Consider the following 19,080-nt stretch of genomic DNA (forward strand, 5'->3'; position numbering starts at 1 on the left):
CAGACAAAAAAAGGTCACATATTGTATGATTCCATTTATATAAAAGGTCTAGAATTCAGAGAGACTGAAAGTAGATTAATGATTGCCAGGGGCTGAGGCAAGGAAGGAACAGGGAGTGGCTGCCAATGAGCATAGGGTTTCTTTTTGGAGTAACGTATGTGTTCTGCAATCAGATAGTGGTGATAGTCCTACAACTTTGTGAATACACTAAAAACAAGTGAATTGTACACTTTAAATGGATAAATGTTATGTGAATTATATCTCAATAAGGCTCTTATTTTTAAAAAATTAGATTCCATCAACTCTTATTAAAAAAAAAATCTAGAATCCATTCCAGTATTACATCCTTGGGAATTCTAACTAAATTTCTGCCAAAATAGCTGTTTTTTCTTAAAAAAAAAAAAAAAATTTAAAAGACAGAATCTCACTTGGTTGCCCAGGCTTTAGAGTAAAGTGGCACAATCATAACTCACTGCAGCCTCAAACTCCTGGGCTCAAGTGATCCTCCTGCCTCAACCGCCTGGGTAGCTAGGACTACAGGCACGTACTTCTATGCTTGGCTAATTTTTGATAGCTGTTTTTCAATTAAAAAATATTTTTCTTTATTGAGCGCTGCTGTGGTGGTATGCACTTGTAGTCCCAGCTACTTGGGAGGCTGAGGTGGGAGGATTTCTTGATGCCACGAATTCGAGTCAGGCCTGGGCAACATATCAAGACCCTGTCGATAGAAATTTTTTTCACTTCATTGAAATTGAATAAAACTGAGCTTTGTAGGTGACTGAGAAATTCTTTTAGTCTTTTAGAAATCACATTTTTTTTTTTTTTTTTTTTTGAGACAAAGTCTCACTCTGTCACCCAGGCTGGAGTGCAGTGGCATGGTCTCGGCTCACAACCTCCACCTCCCTGGTTCAAGAGATTCTCGTGCCTCAGTCTCCTAAGTAGCTGGGACTACAGGCACATGTTACCACTCCCAGCTAATTTTGTATTTTTAGTAGAGACAGGGTTTCACCGTGTTGGCCAGGATGGTCTGGAATTCCTGACCTCAAGTGATCTGCCTGCTTCAGCCTCCCAAAGTGTTGGGATTACAGGCGTGAGCCACTGTGCCCAGCCACAAATTTTTAACATATGTAACTTATATGGGTAAATGTTATGTTTGTTTTATAAATCAAATTTTTAACATATGTAACCATCATTCATATATTCATATACCCCATTTTTCAGTGTTTACGGAGAGAGAGATAGAAAGAGAGAGGAAGAGAACCTGAGGCCTAGAAAGGCTTATATATGAAGGTGAACAGAGAAGTCTGAAATAAAAACTTAGGCAGAAATTTAAGCAAACGATCAGGTCTAAGCTTGGAAGAGACATTAATATGGCTTAAATATGAAGTCACATATGTGAATATTCCAATTCAGCATCAAGAAATGCAATTATGCCATATTGTATGGAACACACACACATACAAAAGGCCTATGATAACAATGTATCTCACTGTCTCTTTCTTAGCATTTTTCTTAAGTGCTAACATCTCCAAACACATATATGATGCTCTTTTAATGAGAATTATGACAGTAGAATGTAATGTTAGTTCTTTGTCTTGGTGACAAGCTTGACTGTTTGAATTACTGACAAAATGTTTTAAATTGCTATTGCTTATATTCTCAGTTGGGGAAGCTTCAGCAGGAAAAGCATCCCGCAGCCTTGCGCAACACATTCCTGGACCAGGTAGTATAGAAGGGATGAAAGGTGCTGCTGGAGGGGTGATGGGAGAGCTGACCCGTGCACGAATCGCACTTGATGAAAGAGGACAGAGGCTAGGAGAGCTGGAAGAGAAAACTGCAGGCATGATGACCAGTGCAGAAGCATTTTCCAAACATGCACATGAGGTAAACTGCCTAAGTAAATACAGACATCTTCATACAGGAGTAACTTTAAGCATTTAGGCTCTGAACAAGAACGCTTAAACAGAGATCCACATAAGTAATCCTGTATGAGAATCATGGTAGCCTGGATCTCTTCTAAGTATTATAATTCCCCCAATGCTTGGGAGATAAAAGGTTTTTTCTTTGTTTGTTTGTTTGTTTTTAAATACTTTAAGGTATCGATACTTATTTACCTTAGGGGATAAAGAAAATTATCCATTGGTTCTCATACATCTGGGATCCACATCCTCCATTTTGTCTCAGTCATGAAAAATCATTTTCTATCAGCTGAGTCTTTACAGCTTATTTTTAAAATCTTTCTCATATGCACTTTATTTCACAAAATAAAAGAAGCCATTCAGTTTGATTATAAGTTTTGAGATTAGATTTGCATGATTAGCTCAAAAAGGCCTTGCTTTAAATAGCACTTTTAAAGTATTTTAGCATCTTATGGTGGCTATTTTTTTCTTTGCAGTTAATGCTGAAATACAAGGATAAGAAGTGGTACCAATTCTAACTTCTAAAGAAGCTGTGACTGCTTTGAGAAACCATATTCAGGGAAACCAAATTTATTCCCAGCATCACTATTCAACTGCTAGAAGCCAGTTTCTTCTACAAAATGTTCCATTTACAGTCAATCTGAAATTATCATAAAGGAGATGTATCAGAGACGCTGTACAACCCAAAGGCTGGAGCCCTGGTTAAAATCCTAAGATATGGCTGAATTTGCCTTTTCCCATGTGGAATGGAGCTATCATCTTGGCATGTCATTCGATAAGGATTTATATTTAGGAACTACGGGGAGTCCTCTTGATTTGAAAATTCCTGTACAAACAAAAGCATTAATGCACTTAATGAAAACAAATCTTTGCATGATAAATTAACATCTTAAGAGGAAAAGAAAAAAAAAAGCATGTTGTGATAGAAGAAAAAAAAAAGATTCATGGTAAACTATTTCTATCAATTGGGCCACACTCAACAATTTTAAAAATCTGCATTTGAAGATATCAGTGCATTTCAAATATATTTGCCATACCCAACTGAAAAGGAAAACAAAACAAAACAAGAACCCAGAGTTTTCTCCTCATCATTTTACTAGAACATTATTGAATTCTTATGGCAAGGGTCTGATTAATGTTCTCTCTCCATGTTTTACATCATTCACAGTTCTGTCATAATCAAATATTGCCAGTATAGTAAATTATTCCCAACACAATTATTTTCATTTCTATCACCTTCAGAATGGGTTGCTGTTTTTAGCACAAACCATGCAGGGTTGGGTCACCTCAAAGCATTTTCTTCAGCCTGGCTCGTACTCTATAGGGGAGTTGGTAGTAGGTTTGGGGAATCTATAGGAATAATAGTTAGCTATGAGAACTGACTTCACAAAAAGGGAAATTTCACACACCCCAATTTCAGTTTCTAAAGTGATATATTTTAAAAGCTTCATTTGTATCCTTGTCTGCCAGTTACACAGTATATTACTGTTCAAACCCAGTAGGGCCTGCAATCGAAAGGTGCTCTTGCAGCCTGACATTCACAAACCAAACCAGATAACCAAACTGGTCATTCTCTTTAGTGTGATTCAGTAAAACCTCAGTTAATGTTTTGGGAAAGGGATTCTGATTTATGACATTTCTGATTTACAAGGGCTTTCATTAGAAAATACCTTTCGGTTTGATATTTACCACTGGAAATCTTTATAAAATATAGTGATGTGTTTGCTATCTTGGCCTCAGTCATCATTATAGACAACAGAAATACATAAAGAGTTTAATGATACAAAATCAATGTTTTTGTCACTAGGTCAAATAATATAAGCCACCAGATTATGTCAATAGATGCCAAACACCTGTCCCTTATTAAAAACTCTTTTAAAGTTGGAATAAAGAATATCCTTAACATGATACAAGGTATCTATTGTAACTCACCAGAAAAGCACCAGAATCAAAACCAAATAGACACTACCATTTCACATGATTCTGGAAGTCAAACGTTATAGGAATGTATATATACATATTCCAGGACCCATCCTGTAATATGTTGTTTATTCAAGAAAATTTTTAATTATGGTTTTGGCTTATTGCATTTTTGTTAATCAAGGTCTTACTGGATTTACATTTGTGTTAAGACTTCACAATTTTCCTGAATTTCAGGTTATTTTATTAGCCAAAAAAACGGTATTTTTATTTCCTTTATAGTCTAATTTTTTGCCAGAAGTTGTACTTTCTAGCAAATGTTTCTAGTGGTACAATGTTCTCAGTAATTTTGAGAAAACAAAGATGAGTGAAAGAGTTAAGATAATGTACACTAGGACAGCATTTCTCAGAGTCCTTGAATCCTCTTGTTAAAAAAGCCTCTCTGTGAATCTCCCAGACTCCTGTGAACAGCCTTATGGTAACAGAATCCAGCTTGGAAACAGATATTACATGACTGTATAATGTATAGAATTATAAAATTATATGTTAAAAATATTAAAGAAACTTAAGATTAGGATCTAGAAAACACTAGTGGCCAAATTGCAATGTATTATTTGTACCCCCAGTTTCAAAGACTTAGTTTTCTGATTTTCAGAACAAATACTTTATCATTTCTGTATTTCAAAAAAAACCTAAAAGAGTAAAATATTAGTTTATTTTAGAAATAATGAAATTCAGTCCAAAGTAGCAGTACCTTTGATGAGTATCTCTGAAGCCCTCAATAAGATTTAACTTGTTTTAACTTGATCTACATCGAGATTTCTCAATAGCGGCACTATTAGCTGAAAGTCTTTATTGTGGGGAACTGTCCTGTGTATTGCAGGATTTTAGCAACGTCCCTGGCCTCTGTCTACTAGATGCCAGTAGGAACCTCCTAGTAATGACAATCGAAATGTCATGGCCAAAATTGCTCCCAGTTTATAGCCACTATTCTACATCATATAAAGAGGTAGATTGTGTGAATATGTAATATATGTTGTATAAAACTGTACAATAAGTATACAATGTCTTCACAAGATAAATTATTATACCCAAAATTACATGTGTGGTTCATATGCAATAAAATACAATTTTGAAGAAAGCGTATAGGAATCAGTGAAAAATAACAACTACAGAATATTTTAAGGCACATAGAGAAAATATCAAAAAGGACATTATAGTATTTCACTGTAGAAGTGCTTAAAACTTTGGTCTCACTGAATAGATCAAAAGCTTATAATTAGCACACCAATTGGAAGTAAACAGGTGCTTCTAAAATGCTTGAAAAGAAAAGGCTCTTTGAAGTAGTTTAAACGTGTCTTTCAAAATTGTTTTTATAAGCCCTTCCTTAACGTAAGGGTACTTCATCTCACAAACTCCTGGTTAGTGGAATCCAAATTAATGAGGTTTTACTGTATCAAAATTATTTTTATAATTCAAAGAGACAGCAATAAGAAGAATCTAATGTGGATGTGATTTTTCTCTTTGAACATTTCTGTTCTGTTGCACTGACCTTAGCGCACGCGCACACACACACACACATCGCCACCACTACCATCATCATCTTATCCTCACCTTTGGAAAATGAGTACTGTTGATCCATGTAATCCTTTGCATAGTCTCATCTTTCCTATCTTTCTTCTATTCTGGAACATAAGAAAAATACTCCTAGTAACGTGGACAATGATACAGAAAGTGACTCTGAGCCTTAGTTACCATCAAAATTACACTTTGTCTGCTAAAGCGATATCAGAAGATAAGGCTTGCAAACCACAGTCCCAACAAGTTGACCTTGTCTCCCTATGGCTTCCTCAAAAGATAAGGCCTTTTTAGTGTTACAGCAGAAAATGGGCCTTTTAATTTATTCATCTATGAGAAGCTAGAGGTACTTCTCTGATAATAACATGAGCAATAATCCCTACCTTGAAATCATCCATTAATCTTGGAGTTTGGAGGGAGGGATAATTGATTCCTCATTGGTTTTAATCGCCTACAAAAGCAGTACTACTGACTTTGCTTCTTACACTTCACTGAGCCCCAGACTTTAGGGCCCCAATCACTGTCAAGATCATTGTCCGACTGGAACTTTGGAAGGACAGTGACAGAACTGAATGAGATGTTTTCCAGTGATTCAGTCACAAAGATAAGTCTTTCAAATCTTTTGAAAGTGATTCTCAAATTAATAAATCAAAATCCAACTATTTTCCCTCAAAGTTTTTAGGGATCTGAGAGGAAAAAGTTTACTGTTGGAGTCCCTTTTTATGTGACCAATGTACCAGTTTTAAAGGTACCATGTATACTTTATCTACATGAAGGGATCACCATGACTTTGAGAGAAAAAAGAATCAGATTAGGCCTAAGATTGGTTGAAGATTAAAATAGACTCTTACGTTCAAGCAGAAGGGAAAAATGAAGCCGATCTAGAAAAGTAAGCTAAAAATCCTCTCCTTGGCTTAGGATCATTGGGACAAACTGGGAGTATATCTGTGTGATTACACCCTGCTGCTATGAGAAAAAAGAACTGTAACCTGACCATGTTGGCTCACACAGGGCAATGCCAAAAGAAGTCAAAACGTGGCCGGGCACGGTGGCTCAAGCCTGTAATCTCAGCACTTTGGGAGGCCGAGACGGGCGGATCACGAGGTCAGGAGATCGAGACTATCCTGGCTAATACGGTGAAACCCCGTCTCTACTAAAAAATACAAAAAAACTAGCCAGGCGAGGTGGCGGGCGCCTGTAGTCCCAGCTACTCGGGAGGCTGAGGCAGGAGAATGGCGTAAACCCGGGAGGCGGAGCTTGCAGTGAGCTGAGATCCGGCCACTGCACTCCAGCCTGGGCGACAGAGCGAGACTCCGTCTCAAAAAAAAAAAAAAAAAAAAAAAAGAAGTCAAAACGTATCAGGTCTTGGTCTCTCTGTCAGGAGAAATGTGGTACCTTTCACAGCTTCTTCACCTCTGTCCTCTGTCACGCAACTCCATTTTTGGCTGGGTACTATTTCACATGCACACTGTCCTCGGTGCCAGAAATACTTGTGGTGTACCTGGTTTGAGCAGTACCTCTAATATGCACCATTCCAGGGAACATAGTTGTTAACATAACAAGTTTAGTGTGTGTATTTGCAGACAACATAGCCCTGAAAGCATGAAATGTAGAATAGGTAAGGTCTGTCTCAGAAAAGGAGGAGGAAGTACCAATTTGGTGCAAGAAGATTGTGGTGAGGAAGGACATGGGAGCCACAGTGAAGTGAAAGAGGCTTTAAGGAATCAGATACACAGATGCTTTGATTTCCATATTTATCTAGAGGAGTGATTCTCAACCTTGGCTCTACATAAGAATCACCTCAGGAAATTTTAAAATTCCCAATTATATTAAAATCGTTTGGAGTGGGAACCAGATACCAATATTTGTGAAAGCTCCAAGGTGGTTCTAATATCCAGCCAAAGGTGATTATCACTGCTTTATGGCCAACTAAGGAAAACTTGTTTGTTTGCCTTGGCTGGTGCTCCAGCCCCAGTTCTGAGTGGTCAGGGAAGGCAAAATGTAAGATATTGTAATGGTATTTATTCTGGATGTCTCATAGAACAAAAGTATTTGGGAATTTCTGACCAGGCAATGCCCCATTAACTCTTAATAACCGTCTTTGTGATATTCTCCTATGTGACTTGTCCATCAATTATTCCAATTAAAAGGTCTAGGTTTTTTTTTTCAACTGTCTTACACATGTGACATCACAAGATACCAGAAGTAGCACAGTACATACAACAGCATATAAAGCTAAGTGGAAAACTAATTCTTCATATTTAGACAGTGGAAATTCTCAAAACAATCATTTGCTAAATTAGGTCCAAATTTATTATTCATTCTTCTTCTGGAGGAGACATAGGTACCAGGTACCTGTTCTGTTGTAGGTATATTTCACTGGACTTGGTCTTAGCAAAAAGGAAGAACAAATCTTCCTTTTTGATTGTTATCTCAATCAAAAGCTCCCAGGGCCACTTGGATTTATTTTCTTAGTCTTTGGACATATGTTTAAAGGAAAAGAATACCTGTAACTTCCTGTATGACATCCAGTGCCCTGAAAGAGTGCTTACACCTTCAAAAAAGGAAAATCCAGCCTATCAAAGGCAGTAACGCATACTGAGAAGAAACTCAGAGTTATCGCCCTCATACTGCTTTCCCTCTGCTGTTGGCCCACCCTTCTTGACCGCAAAGCCAGAAAATAAACTAGGTGGTGGTTTTGGACAATTGTACACAGGATCAGAATCTCTAATAACCTATAATTTTTAGTACTTAATTATGTGATGTTTTATTCTAGGAAATAAGAAACAGATGACATCATTGATGTATCTTTCTTTCATCTTCAGAATTTTTGCATCTTTTCAGAAAATGACAAATTACTATTTTTCTGTTGCACTCAGCAATTGTGACTATACTTAACAAAATTCTTGTAGTCTGTAGAGATATCAATAAAATTGTATATGTTTGTACATAGATGCTCTCTTATGTCATGATGTCATGCACTAATGATTTTTGCCAAGATTACATATGGACAGAGGTAAGACCCATTTATAACACTATGAACTATGGTTTTGCAAAGTGTAATTGTTTTCAAAAGACAGGGAGGGGGTGGGAGAGCAATGTACAGCAAATCTATCAAATACAACTTCCCAAAACTCACACGTTTTGCTAGAATTTATTAACCCAATAGCCATTCAAAATCTCCATCAATTTGAGGAAATGTGTTACTTTTTGTTGGAAGAATTTAAAGACAACTTTTGACGATGTTGATTGAAGTTCACCTTCAGTGAAGTACAAGTAAAAATAATTTGTTAATAATGCATCAAATGAAACCAAGGTGGATAAGATGTGCCTACAAACTTAACATGCAGACCTTACTTCCTCACTTCTTTTCAGCTCAGGCTCTGTCCCCATCCAGGCAGAAAAATTAAGCTACTATGGGCTTATTCCAGCTCTTAGTAGTTATGATAAACATTCATTAACTCAAGACCTCCAACGGTTCTCGGAAGTGTGCTCTCCTGCACCTCTGGCTTTCATAAGCATAGTTAATTCCTCTCCAGGCACTTTCCCCATATTTATCTATACTCTGGCTGTAAACAACTGACTTTATTCTTCCAAATCCTGTCTAATTTAATCTCAGGAAAATTTCCCCACCACAATTTTTCTCCTAATTTTAGTTCCATATAAAAATGGAAAAAAACAGCCAACCAACTCTAGGCTAAAAAACTTGTTGATTAAAAATACAAATATGCATACTGACACTTTAAAATACAAAGCCCTTTTCAGAATTTTTCTCTCTCAGAATTTCTTCAAAGGGATCCATTTACCTTATTTTTGAATTACAATAACTCAAGCTTCAGATACTTGCATTCAATATCTGAAATACTGATTCGACTTCCTTTCTTCCTCCTTCCCTTCCTTCCTGTTTCTTCCTCACCCCCTCCCTCCCTCTGTTCCCTGCTGCCCTTTCCTCTCCTCCCTTCCTTCCTCCTTTCTTTCCTTTCATTCATTCACTCCAAAAGTCAGCCACACTCAAAAAGGTTGGTGATGGCATCGCCATACAAAGACTGCATTGGAGTAGGGTGAAAAGGAAACAGCCCACAAAAGACAGCACTGGAGTGAAGTGGCAGGGTCAACCCTTCAGTGGTCAGTGATGGTGTGTGATGTTGGCATTGGAACAGGGCAGAAGGCAGCCCAGTGGGGTCAGGAGGTTGGCTACATACAGGGCATTGAACAATTAACAAGAATACTGATACTATGGGAGCCAGGTTTCTCACTGATGGAGAACAAAGAAAGGAAAAATTAAAAGGGAAAGCTAGAATAAACCCTAGAGTATTAGATTACAATTGGAAGTATCAGTGCAAATGTTTACATATATATAAAGTGTGTATATAATGTATACAAATATAGATGGGTATCGCTACATACTTTACATACATATGTGATAATAAAGATGTGTGTGTGCACATGTGCCTGCATAGTACATATATATTTCCTAATTCTGTACACCAAGAAGACAGGGAGCAAGCCCCTCACCCCCTGGAGCAATGAGCACAACTAGTGCCTGGATATTGATTTCCAATTACTATTCTCTGCTAAAAGGAACTGGAGTTCTCTGAAGAAATGTCTGATTTTAAGGTTAGAACATTTTTGTGTCAGAAAATAAAGTATTCAAAGAATAGGGACATGTCAAAAGGACACAGCAGCTACCTTAAAGGCTACACAGGACAAATCAGGTATAATTTGAGCATCAAGGCCAGGTGCAGTGGCTCATGCCTATAATCCCAGCACTTTGGGAGGCCAAGGGGGGAGGATTGCTTGAGACCAAAAATTCGAGATGGGTAACATAGCAAGACCCTGTCTCTACCCAAAATAATAATAATAATAATAATAATAATAATAATAATAATAACAAAAAGAAAAGAAAAAGGAAAAAGCATAACATGTCATAACAGAAACTTAGTAAGTACCCACTAGCCCACATTGATATAAATAAAAGCAGAAAGCGAAAACTCTTCCTTACAATAGAATATCAACAAATAAATAAATGTAGATGGAATTTTAAAATTACCATTTGGCAACCATTATCGTAATGACTTGGTCAACAAATACCAGTGGATGCTAAAACTAGTGAGGTAAAGTGGGACAGAGGAAGAGGATATTTCCACAGTCAAAGTATCTGCACAAAAAACATTTGCTAATCATAAAGAAAAATATAACTAGAGAAACATGGCAGACACCACCTTAATCAAGTTATCAAAGTTATCACCACCAGCAAGGGAACAAATCATCATGTGCAACCTGACAGGATGCAGTGAGTGAGAACCCACAACACCTCTGCAATATCCCTGCCAAAAATGCAGGATCAAGGTCTAATCATGAGGCAATAAACAAAACCAAATTGAATGACATTCTATAAAATATCTGCCTTCTATTAAACATTTTCAGTGTCCTAAAAGTCAGGGAAAGATGTGTTCCGGATTTAAAGAGACTAAACGGTCATGACAACTAGGTGCAACTCTTGGTCTTGAATTGGACCCTTTTGCTATAAATGACATAACTGGAGAAATTAACAAAACCTGAGTGGTGATTTCTGACTTGATTGGGATTCTTGGTACTATTCTTCAAACTTTCACCTAGGTTTTAAATTATTCCAAAATAAAATTACAAAAATAAAATATTTCCAATCTTGCTGTATTACCTGTACTTCAATGGCATCGTCTTCTGCCTTGCATAGCAAATGGACAGTTGCTTTGCAGCTTAAACAATGGTCTCGTGAGCTGGTTTGGGAATCCAACCATTATTTAAACATTTTTTTGAAATGTGTTTTAATTGCACAAATAATACATAAATGCATACTGTAATAATCATATGATAAATTTAGACAAGATCAAGTGAGTATTTCCTTTGGTTACCTCCTACTCATCGAAATTAACAAGTTATAGTTGCTGTGTTTCCTTCTAAATATTTTTCTATGCTGCAACGTGCTTATTTATGTCTCTACTATGTCTCAGATCGTTCCATGTCAGTACCTATAATTCATTCTTTTTAACTCACTTATATTATCCCAAGGTGTCAATAAACCATAACTTGTTACCACTCTTTTACTAGTATTTAGATATTTTCCAGTCTCTTGATATTACAAACACGACTGCAGTGAACATTTGCACATGTGTTTTCCGTACGTGCAAGTGCTTAAGATGTTAATGTCAAGTGGAATTGCTGAATTAAACGGCATGCTCGTTCAAACAATTTAAATAGATGTTGACTAAATTATTCTTCTACCAGTGTATAAAAATTAGTTTCCTTTCATCTTCACCTATTTTCAAATATTTTTATTTTTTCACACTGTGAAAGATGAAAATGGCATCTTATTGTTTTAATTGGAATTTTTCTGATATGAAAAGGTTTATTCCTCAGTAAGGCTTTCAGCAGAGAGCAAGCCAACTTGAGAAAACAAGGAAGAGACTGGGTTTTTATTGTGGTCAGAAGGTGGGCCAGGGATTGCAGCATGGGGTTTGCATGGTTTGAAAATCCCACTGGCACCAAAGAAGGGAGCATCGGATTTCCTCTCAGCTTACTCAGATGTGGACAGAAGAGGAAGTGGGAGAATAGAGGCTCAAAACTTGCCAGCAAACATCAAAAGATGGAGTCAGACTCCACTACAGATCATTTGTCTATTGTTGATTTTTAAAATGTAGCTTAGCTTCTATGACTGATTTTTCCTTGCCTTGGAGTCTTCCTAGGAATTGTGTAGTCTCTCCCTCCTCCTCCCTGCAAGATTGGCTTCTGGGTTTAGGGGAAGGCTTACATTAACCCATGATAAAGGAGGAGGTGTGCTGGTCCTTGTCTTCCTCCCTGGATCCTCTGGGACTCTGTAACAGTGGCTGGTCTGTTGTGACCCTTGAGTACCTTCCACTGATATGTGCTGAAGTACAACTGGTGAATGTGTGGTTTGCTCTCACTCGGGGTTAGCACCATATGGTCTTCGCTCGCTAACTCAGCCTTACGTAGGCTATGGATCCGTTCTGAATTTGCTGTTGTGCCATGGCCCCTGGGTTAGACGGTTCAGTGTCTTTCACAATTTAACCTTATTGATGTCACTTTTTCATACTGAAAATTTTTCTTTATAATGTAGTCAAGTTTTATCTTTTACCTTTATGATTTTAGAACTTTGTTTTAAAGAAGGCTTTTATTTCTATAAAGTCATAAACATTCTCACATTTTTAAATTTACTTTCATAGCCTTCTTTTAAATATTTAGGCTTTTAATCCATCTGGAGTATTTTGTGAGCATTTGACATAGAGATCCAACCTGATATATTTTACCAATGGATACTCTTATCACTACGTCGCTGTTTATGAACAGCCTATCTTTCACTACTGATTTGAAATGACATTTTAATCATTTCTCATATGTGTATAAGTCTGTTTCTTAAATTCTTTTTTTTTTTTTTTTGAGATGGAGTCTTGCTCTGTCGCCCAGGCTGGAGTGCAGTGGCGTGATCTCGGCTGACTACAAGCTCCGCCTCCTGGGTTCACGCCATTCTCCTGCCTCAGCCTCCCGAGTAGCTGGGACTACAGGAGCCCGCCACCACGCCTGGCTAATTTTTTGTATTTTTAGTAGAGACGGGGTTTCACTGTGTTAGCCAGGATGGTCTCGATCTCCTGACCTCATGATCTGCCCGCCTCGGCCTCCCAAAGGGCTGGGATTACAGGCGTGAGCCACCACGCCCAGTCTAGTCTGTTTTAATACTCTTACTTGTCTATTTCTATCCCCTTATCAAGCTATTATATCTTTGTGATACATCCTAATATCTGATACAAATCTTTGTTATTTCTCAAGTTTGATAGGACTGTGTATTTTTTTCTTCAGGTGAGTTTTAAGATATTATCTATCTAAAAAATATAAAATCTTGATGAGACTTTGATGGAATTAAAGTTATAGATTAAAAATTAATGAAGTTTTTTGTTGGCATTGCTTCCTTTGGGACATCCTTATCTTTTTGTCACAACCATTTCCCTAATTTCTGTTAATTGTGCCTTCACTGTTTCTCAGGTTGCTTATCTACCATATCTCAAACAGCAGCAGTGTCAGCATTCCCAGGACGGTAGTTATTCTGTAATTCCATTTATGTTCAATTTGAATTTCACTTCCAGTGTTATCATTTTTTTACTTCTCTGGTACACTTTCATCTTTATTAGCCAACTTCCACTTTTGATTATCCATTTTTGTAGAAGGTGGATTTACCATTGGGAGACAAGCAATCAACACAACTACACTTTGCCATCTGTAAGTAAAGTGAATAACAGATGTGAAATGACCAATCATAGACAGCTTTTGGAAGAAGTGATGTAACTGGTCCTCATCATGATGCATGTATGAATTTCCTATTACTGCTACCAATTCCACAAACTTACTAGCTCAAAACAACTCAAATTATTATCTTGCAGTTCTAAAGGGCAGAAGTCCAAAATGGTCTTAACTGGGCCAGAGTCAATGTGTTGGCAGGGCTACATCCCTTCAAAAGGTTCTAGAAGAGAATCCACTTCCTTACCTTTTCCAATTTTTTGAGGGTTCCTGCATTCCTTGGCTCATGGACCATTCTTCCAACTTTAAAGCCAGCAGTGTAGCATCTTGCAATCTTTCTCTGTTTCTGTTGTCGTATCTTCCCTGACTCTGACCATCTGCTTCCCTTTTATAAAGACCCTGGTGATTACAATGGAACCATTCAGATAATCCAGGAAAATCCCCCACCTCAAGATCTCTAACTTAATCACATCAACAAGGTCCCTTTTGCCATGTAATATAACAGTTCACAGATTTTAGGAATTAGGATGTGAACTTTGGGATGAGAGGCATTATTCTGCCTAACACAATGTGCATTTCTTATTTACACAGTGGTTGTGGTTTGAAGAACTATCAGTGAAGTTTGAATTTCATGCAGTTACTCACAGTTAATATCCACTGGTAACTGAAATTTGAACTGTGTTGCAGGGAAGACTCGTGTTATTAAGTAAATCATAGTAACTGGGATTTCTGCATACCTGAATCATGCAAAATGGGGATGGCCTGTTTCAGGTCCAGCTGACAGGTCAAACGGAATGAGAAAATGCATTTGACTACACAGACTAGGCCACGGCTGCAGAGAATGAGGCAGAAGGGACTTTTGTTTGACCTCATGTTTGAAAAACACTCACAGGTAAACAGATTGAGCTTTCTCTTGTCCAAAATCTTTCAAGCCTACCAGAATACTGACAGCACTTCAGCTTTTAAGAAACATAGTACAGTGGGGCGCGCCGAAGATGGCCGAATAGGAAGAGCTCCAGCCTCCAGCTCTCAGTGTGAGCGACACAGAAGACAGGTGATTTCTGCATTTTCAACTGAGGTACCGGGATCATCTCACTGGGGCATGTCGGACAGTTGGCCCTGGTCCACGGATGCAGCCCAACCAGCAAGAGCTGAAGCAGGGAGAGGCATCGCCTCACGTGGGAAGTGCAAGGGGGAAGGGAATTCCTTTTCCTAGCCAAAGGTAATTGAGACACACAACACCTGCAAAATCGGGTAACTCCCACCCTAATATTGCACTTTACCAAGGTTCTTAGCAAACGGCACACTGGGAGATTATATCCCACACCTGGCCCGGAGGGTCCCACGCCCAGGGAGCCTCCCTCATTGCTAGCACAGCAGTCTGAGATCTAATTGTAAGGCAGCAGCAAGGCTGGGGGAGGGGTGCCCACCATTGCTGAGGCTTAAGTAGGTAAACAAAGCCACCTGGAAGCTCGAATTGGGTGGAGCCCACCACAGCTCAAGCCTCTGTAGACTCCTCCTCTGGGGAGAGGGCACAGCTAAATAAAAAGCAGCAGAAAACTCGGCAGAGGTAAATGCCCCTGTCTGACAGCTTTGAAGACAGCAGTGGATCTCCCAGCATGGAGGTTGAGATCTGAGAACGGACAGACTGCCTGCTCAAGTGAGTCCCTGACCCCTGGGAGACATCCCCCACTAGGTGCAGACCAACACCTCAACCTCACACGGCAGGGTACACCCCTGAGACAAAGCTTCCAGAGCAAGAATCAGACAGCAACACTCGCTGTGCAGCAATATTCTATCTTCTCCAGCCTCCGCTGCTGATACCCAGTAAAACAGGGTCTGGAGTGGACCTCAAGCAAACTCCAACAGACCTACAGCTGAGGGTCCTGACTGTTAGAAGGAAAACTAACAAACAGAAAGGACACCCATACCAAAACCCCATCAGTACGTCACCATCATCAAAGACCAAACGCAAATAAAACCACAAAGATAGGGAAAAAGCAGTGCAGAAAAGCTGGAAAATCAAAAAATCAGAGTGCATCTCCCCCTCCAAAGGAATGCAGCTCATCACCAGCAACGGAACAAACCTGGACGGAGAATGACTTTGATGAGTTGAGAGAAGGCTTCAGTTGATAAAACTTCTCAGAGCTAAAGGAGGAACTACGTAACCAGCCCAAAGAAATTAAAAACCTTGAAAAAAGATTGGATGAATGGATACCTAGAATAATCAATGCGGAGAACACCTTAAAAGAACTGATAGAGATGAAAACCATAACATGAGAACTACATGACAAATGCACAAGCTTCAGTAACCGACTTGATCAACTGGAAGAAAGAGTATCAGCGATTGAAGATCAAATGAATGAAATGAAGCAAGAAGAGAAGTGTAGAGAAAAATGAGTGAAAAGAAATGAATGAAGCCTCCAAGAAATATGGGATTATGTGAAAAGACCAAATCTACGTCTGATTGGGGTGCCTGAAAGTGACGGGGAAAATGGAACCAAGTTGGAAAACACTCTGCAGGATATCATCCAGGAGAACTTCCCCAACCTAGTAAGGCAGGCCAACATTCAAATTCAGGAAACACAGAGAACGCCACAAAGATACTCCTCGAGAAGAGCAACTCCAAGACACATAATTGTCAGACTCACCAAAGTTGAAATGAAAGAAAAAATCTTAAGGGCAGCTAGTCAGAAAGGTCGGGTTACCCACAAAGGGAAGCCCGTCAGACTAACAGCAGATCTCTCAGCAGAGACTCTACAAGCCAGAAGAGAGTGGGAGCCAATATTCAACATTCTTAAAGAAAAGAATTCTCAACCCAGAATTTCATATCCAGTCAAACTAAGTTTCATAAGTGAAGGAGAAATAAAATCCTTTACAGACAAGCAAATGCTTAGAGATTTTGTCACCACGAGGCCTGCCCTACAAGAGATCCTGAAGGAAGCACTACACATAGAAAGGAACGACAGGTACCAGTCATTGCAAAAATATGTCAAAATGTAATGTCCATTGACGCTAGGAAGAAACTGCATCAACTAGCAAGCAAAATAACCAGCTAATATCATAATGACAGGATCAAGTTCACATATAACAATATTAACCTTAAATGTAAATGGACTAAATGGTCCAATTAAAAGACACAGACTAGCAAATTGGATGAAGAGTCAAGACTCATCAGTTTGCTGTATTCAGGAGACCCATCTCATATGCAGACACACACACAGGCTCAAAATAAAGGGATGGAGAAAGATCTACCAAGCAAATGGAAAACAAAAAAAAAGCAGAGGTTGCAATCCTAGTCTCTGATAAAACAGACTTGAAACCATCAAAGACCAAAAGAGACAAAGAAGGCCATTACATAATGGTAAAGGGATCAATTCATCAGGAAGAGCTAACTATCCTAAATATATATGCACCCAATACAGGAGCACCCAGATTCATAAAGCAAGTCCTTAGAGACTTACAAAGAGACTTAGACTCCCATACAATAATAATGGGAGACTTCAACACCCGACTGTCAACATTAGATCAACGAGACAGAAAGTTAACAAGGATATACAGGAATTGAACTGAACTCTGCACCAAGCAGACCTAATAGACATCTACAGAACTCTCCACCCCAAATCAACAGAATATACATTCTTCTCAGCACCACATCGCACTTATTCCAAAATTGACCACATAGTTGGAAGTAAAGCACTCCTCAGCAAATGTAAAAGAACAGAAATTATAACAAACTGTCTCTCAGACCACAGTGCAATCAAACTAAAACTCAGGACTAAGCAACTCAATCAAAACCACTCAACAACATGGAAACTGAACAACCTGCTCCTGAATGACTATTGGGTATATAACGAAATGAAGGCAGAAATAAAGATGTTCTTTGAAACCAATGAGAATAAAGATACAACATACCAGAATCTCTGGGACACATTTAAAGCAGTGTGTAGAGGGAAATTTAGAGCACTAAATGCCCACAAGAGAAAGCAGGAAAGATCTAAAATTGACACTCTAACATTACAATTAAAAGAACTAGAGAAGCAAGAGCAAACAAATTCAAAAGCAAGCAGAAGGATAACTAAGATCAGAGCAGAACTGAAGGAGATAGACACACAAAAAACCCTCCAAAAAATCAATGAATCCAGGAGCTGATTATCTGAAAAGATCAACCAAATTGATAGACCACTAGCAAGACTAATAAAGAAGGAAAGAGAGAAGAATCAAATACACACAATAAAAAATGATAAAGGGGATATCAGCACTCACCCCACAGAAATACAAACTACTATCAGAGAATACTATAAACACCTCTATACAAATAAAGTAGAAAACCTCAAAGAAATGGATAATTTCCTGGACACTTACACTCTCCCAAGACTAAACCAGGAAGAAGTTGAATCCCTGAATAGACTAATAGCAGGCTCTGAAATTGAGGCAATAATTAATAGTCTACCAACCAAAAAAAGTCCAGGACCAGACGGATTCACAGCCGAATTCTACCAGAGGTACAAGGAGGAGTTGGTGCCATTCCTTCTCAAACCATTCCAATCAAAAGAAAAAGAGGGAATCCTCCCTAACTCATTTTACAAGGCCAACTTCATCCTGATACCAAGCCTGACAGAGATACAACAAAAAAAAGAGAATTTTAGAGCAATACTCCTGGTGAATATTGACGCAAAAATCCTCAATAAAATATTGGCAAACTGAATCCACCGGCACATCAAAAAGCTTATCCACCATGATCAAGTGGGCTTCATCCCTGGGATGCAAGGCTGGTTCAACATACACAAATCAATAAACGTAATCCAGCATATAAACAGAACCAAAGACAAAAACCACATGATTATCTAATAGATGCAGAAAAGGCCTTTGACAAAATTCAACAGCCCTTCATGCTAAAACTCTCAATAAATTCAATAAATTCGGTATTGATGGAACGTATCTCAAAATAATAAGAGCTATTTATGACAAACCCAAAGCCAATATCATACTGAATGGGCAAAAACTGGAAGCATTCCCTTTGAAAACTAACACAAGACAAGGATGCCCTCTCTCACCACTCCTATTCAACATACTGTTGGAAGTTCTGGCTAGGGCAATCAGGCAAGAGAAAGAAATCAAGGGTATTCAGTTAGGAAAAGAAGAAGTCAAATTGTCCCTGTTTGCAGATGACATGATTGTATATTTAGAAAACCCCATCGTCTCAGCCCAAAATCTCCTTAAGCTGATAAGCAACTTCAGCAAAGTCTCAGGATACAAAATCAATGTGCAAAAATCACAAGCATTCTTATACACCAGTAACAGACAGAGAGCCAAATCATGAATGAACTCCCATTCACAATTGCTTCAAAGAGAATAAAATACCTAGGAATCC

The 19,080-nt window shown here is 38.4% G+C and overlaps 2 protein-coding genes across 11 annotated transcripts in view; one reads left to right on the plus strand and one right to left on the minus strand.

Annotated features, from left to right (window-relative positions):
* STXBP5L (syntaxin binding protein 5 like) overlaps positions 1 to 4,980 on the plus strand; it is a 488,571-nt gene extending 483,591 nt beyond the window's left edge. Inside the window, exons 27-28 of the mRNA XM_017955191.3 lie at positions 1,664 to 1,884; positions 2,396 to 4,980. Of these exons, the coding sequence (XP_017810680.1) occupies positions 1,664 to 1,884; positions 2,396 to 2,437 (263 nt within the window). The 3' untranslated portion in view covers positions 2,438 to 4,980. The remainder of the gene's footprint in view (positions 1 to 1,663; positions 1,885 to 2,395) is intronic.
* The window catches only part of POLQ (DNA polymerase theta), a 168,952-nt gene that overhangs the window by 41,639 nt on the left and 108,233 nt on the right, over positions 1 to 19,080 (minus strand). For 8 of the 10 annotated variants that reach the window (XM_021934088.2, XM_021934084.2, XM_021934082.2 and 5 more), the window contains 2 exons: positions 13,954 to 14,105; positions 10,280 to 11,176 (listed from right to left, as the gene is read on the minus strand). In XM_021934088.2, coding sequence (XP_021789780.2) covers positions 11,029 to 11,176; positions 13,954 to 14,105 — 300 coding nt within the window. In that variant the 3' untranslated portion in view covers positions 10,280 to 11,028. Of the gene's footprint in view, positions 1 to 7,979; positions 8,678 to 10,279; positions 11,177 to 13,953; positions 14,106 to 19,080 lie in introns of those variants that run through there. The other 2 variants (XM_021934083.2, XM_021934085.2) reach the window with 2 other exon arrangements.

Source organism: Papio anubis, chromosome 2, assembly GCF_008728515.1.
Source record: "Papio anubis isolate 15944 chromosome 2, Panubis1.0, whole genome shotgun sequence".
Classification (NCBI taxonomy): Eukaryota; Metazoa; Chordata; class Mammalia; order Primates; family Cercopithecidae; genus Papio; species Papio anubis.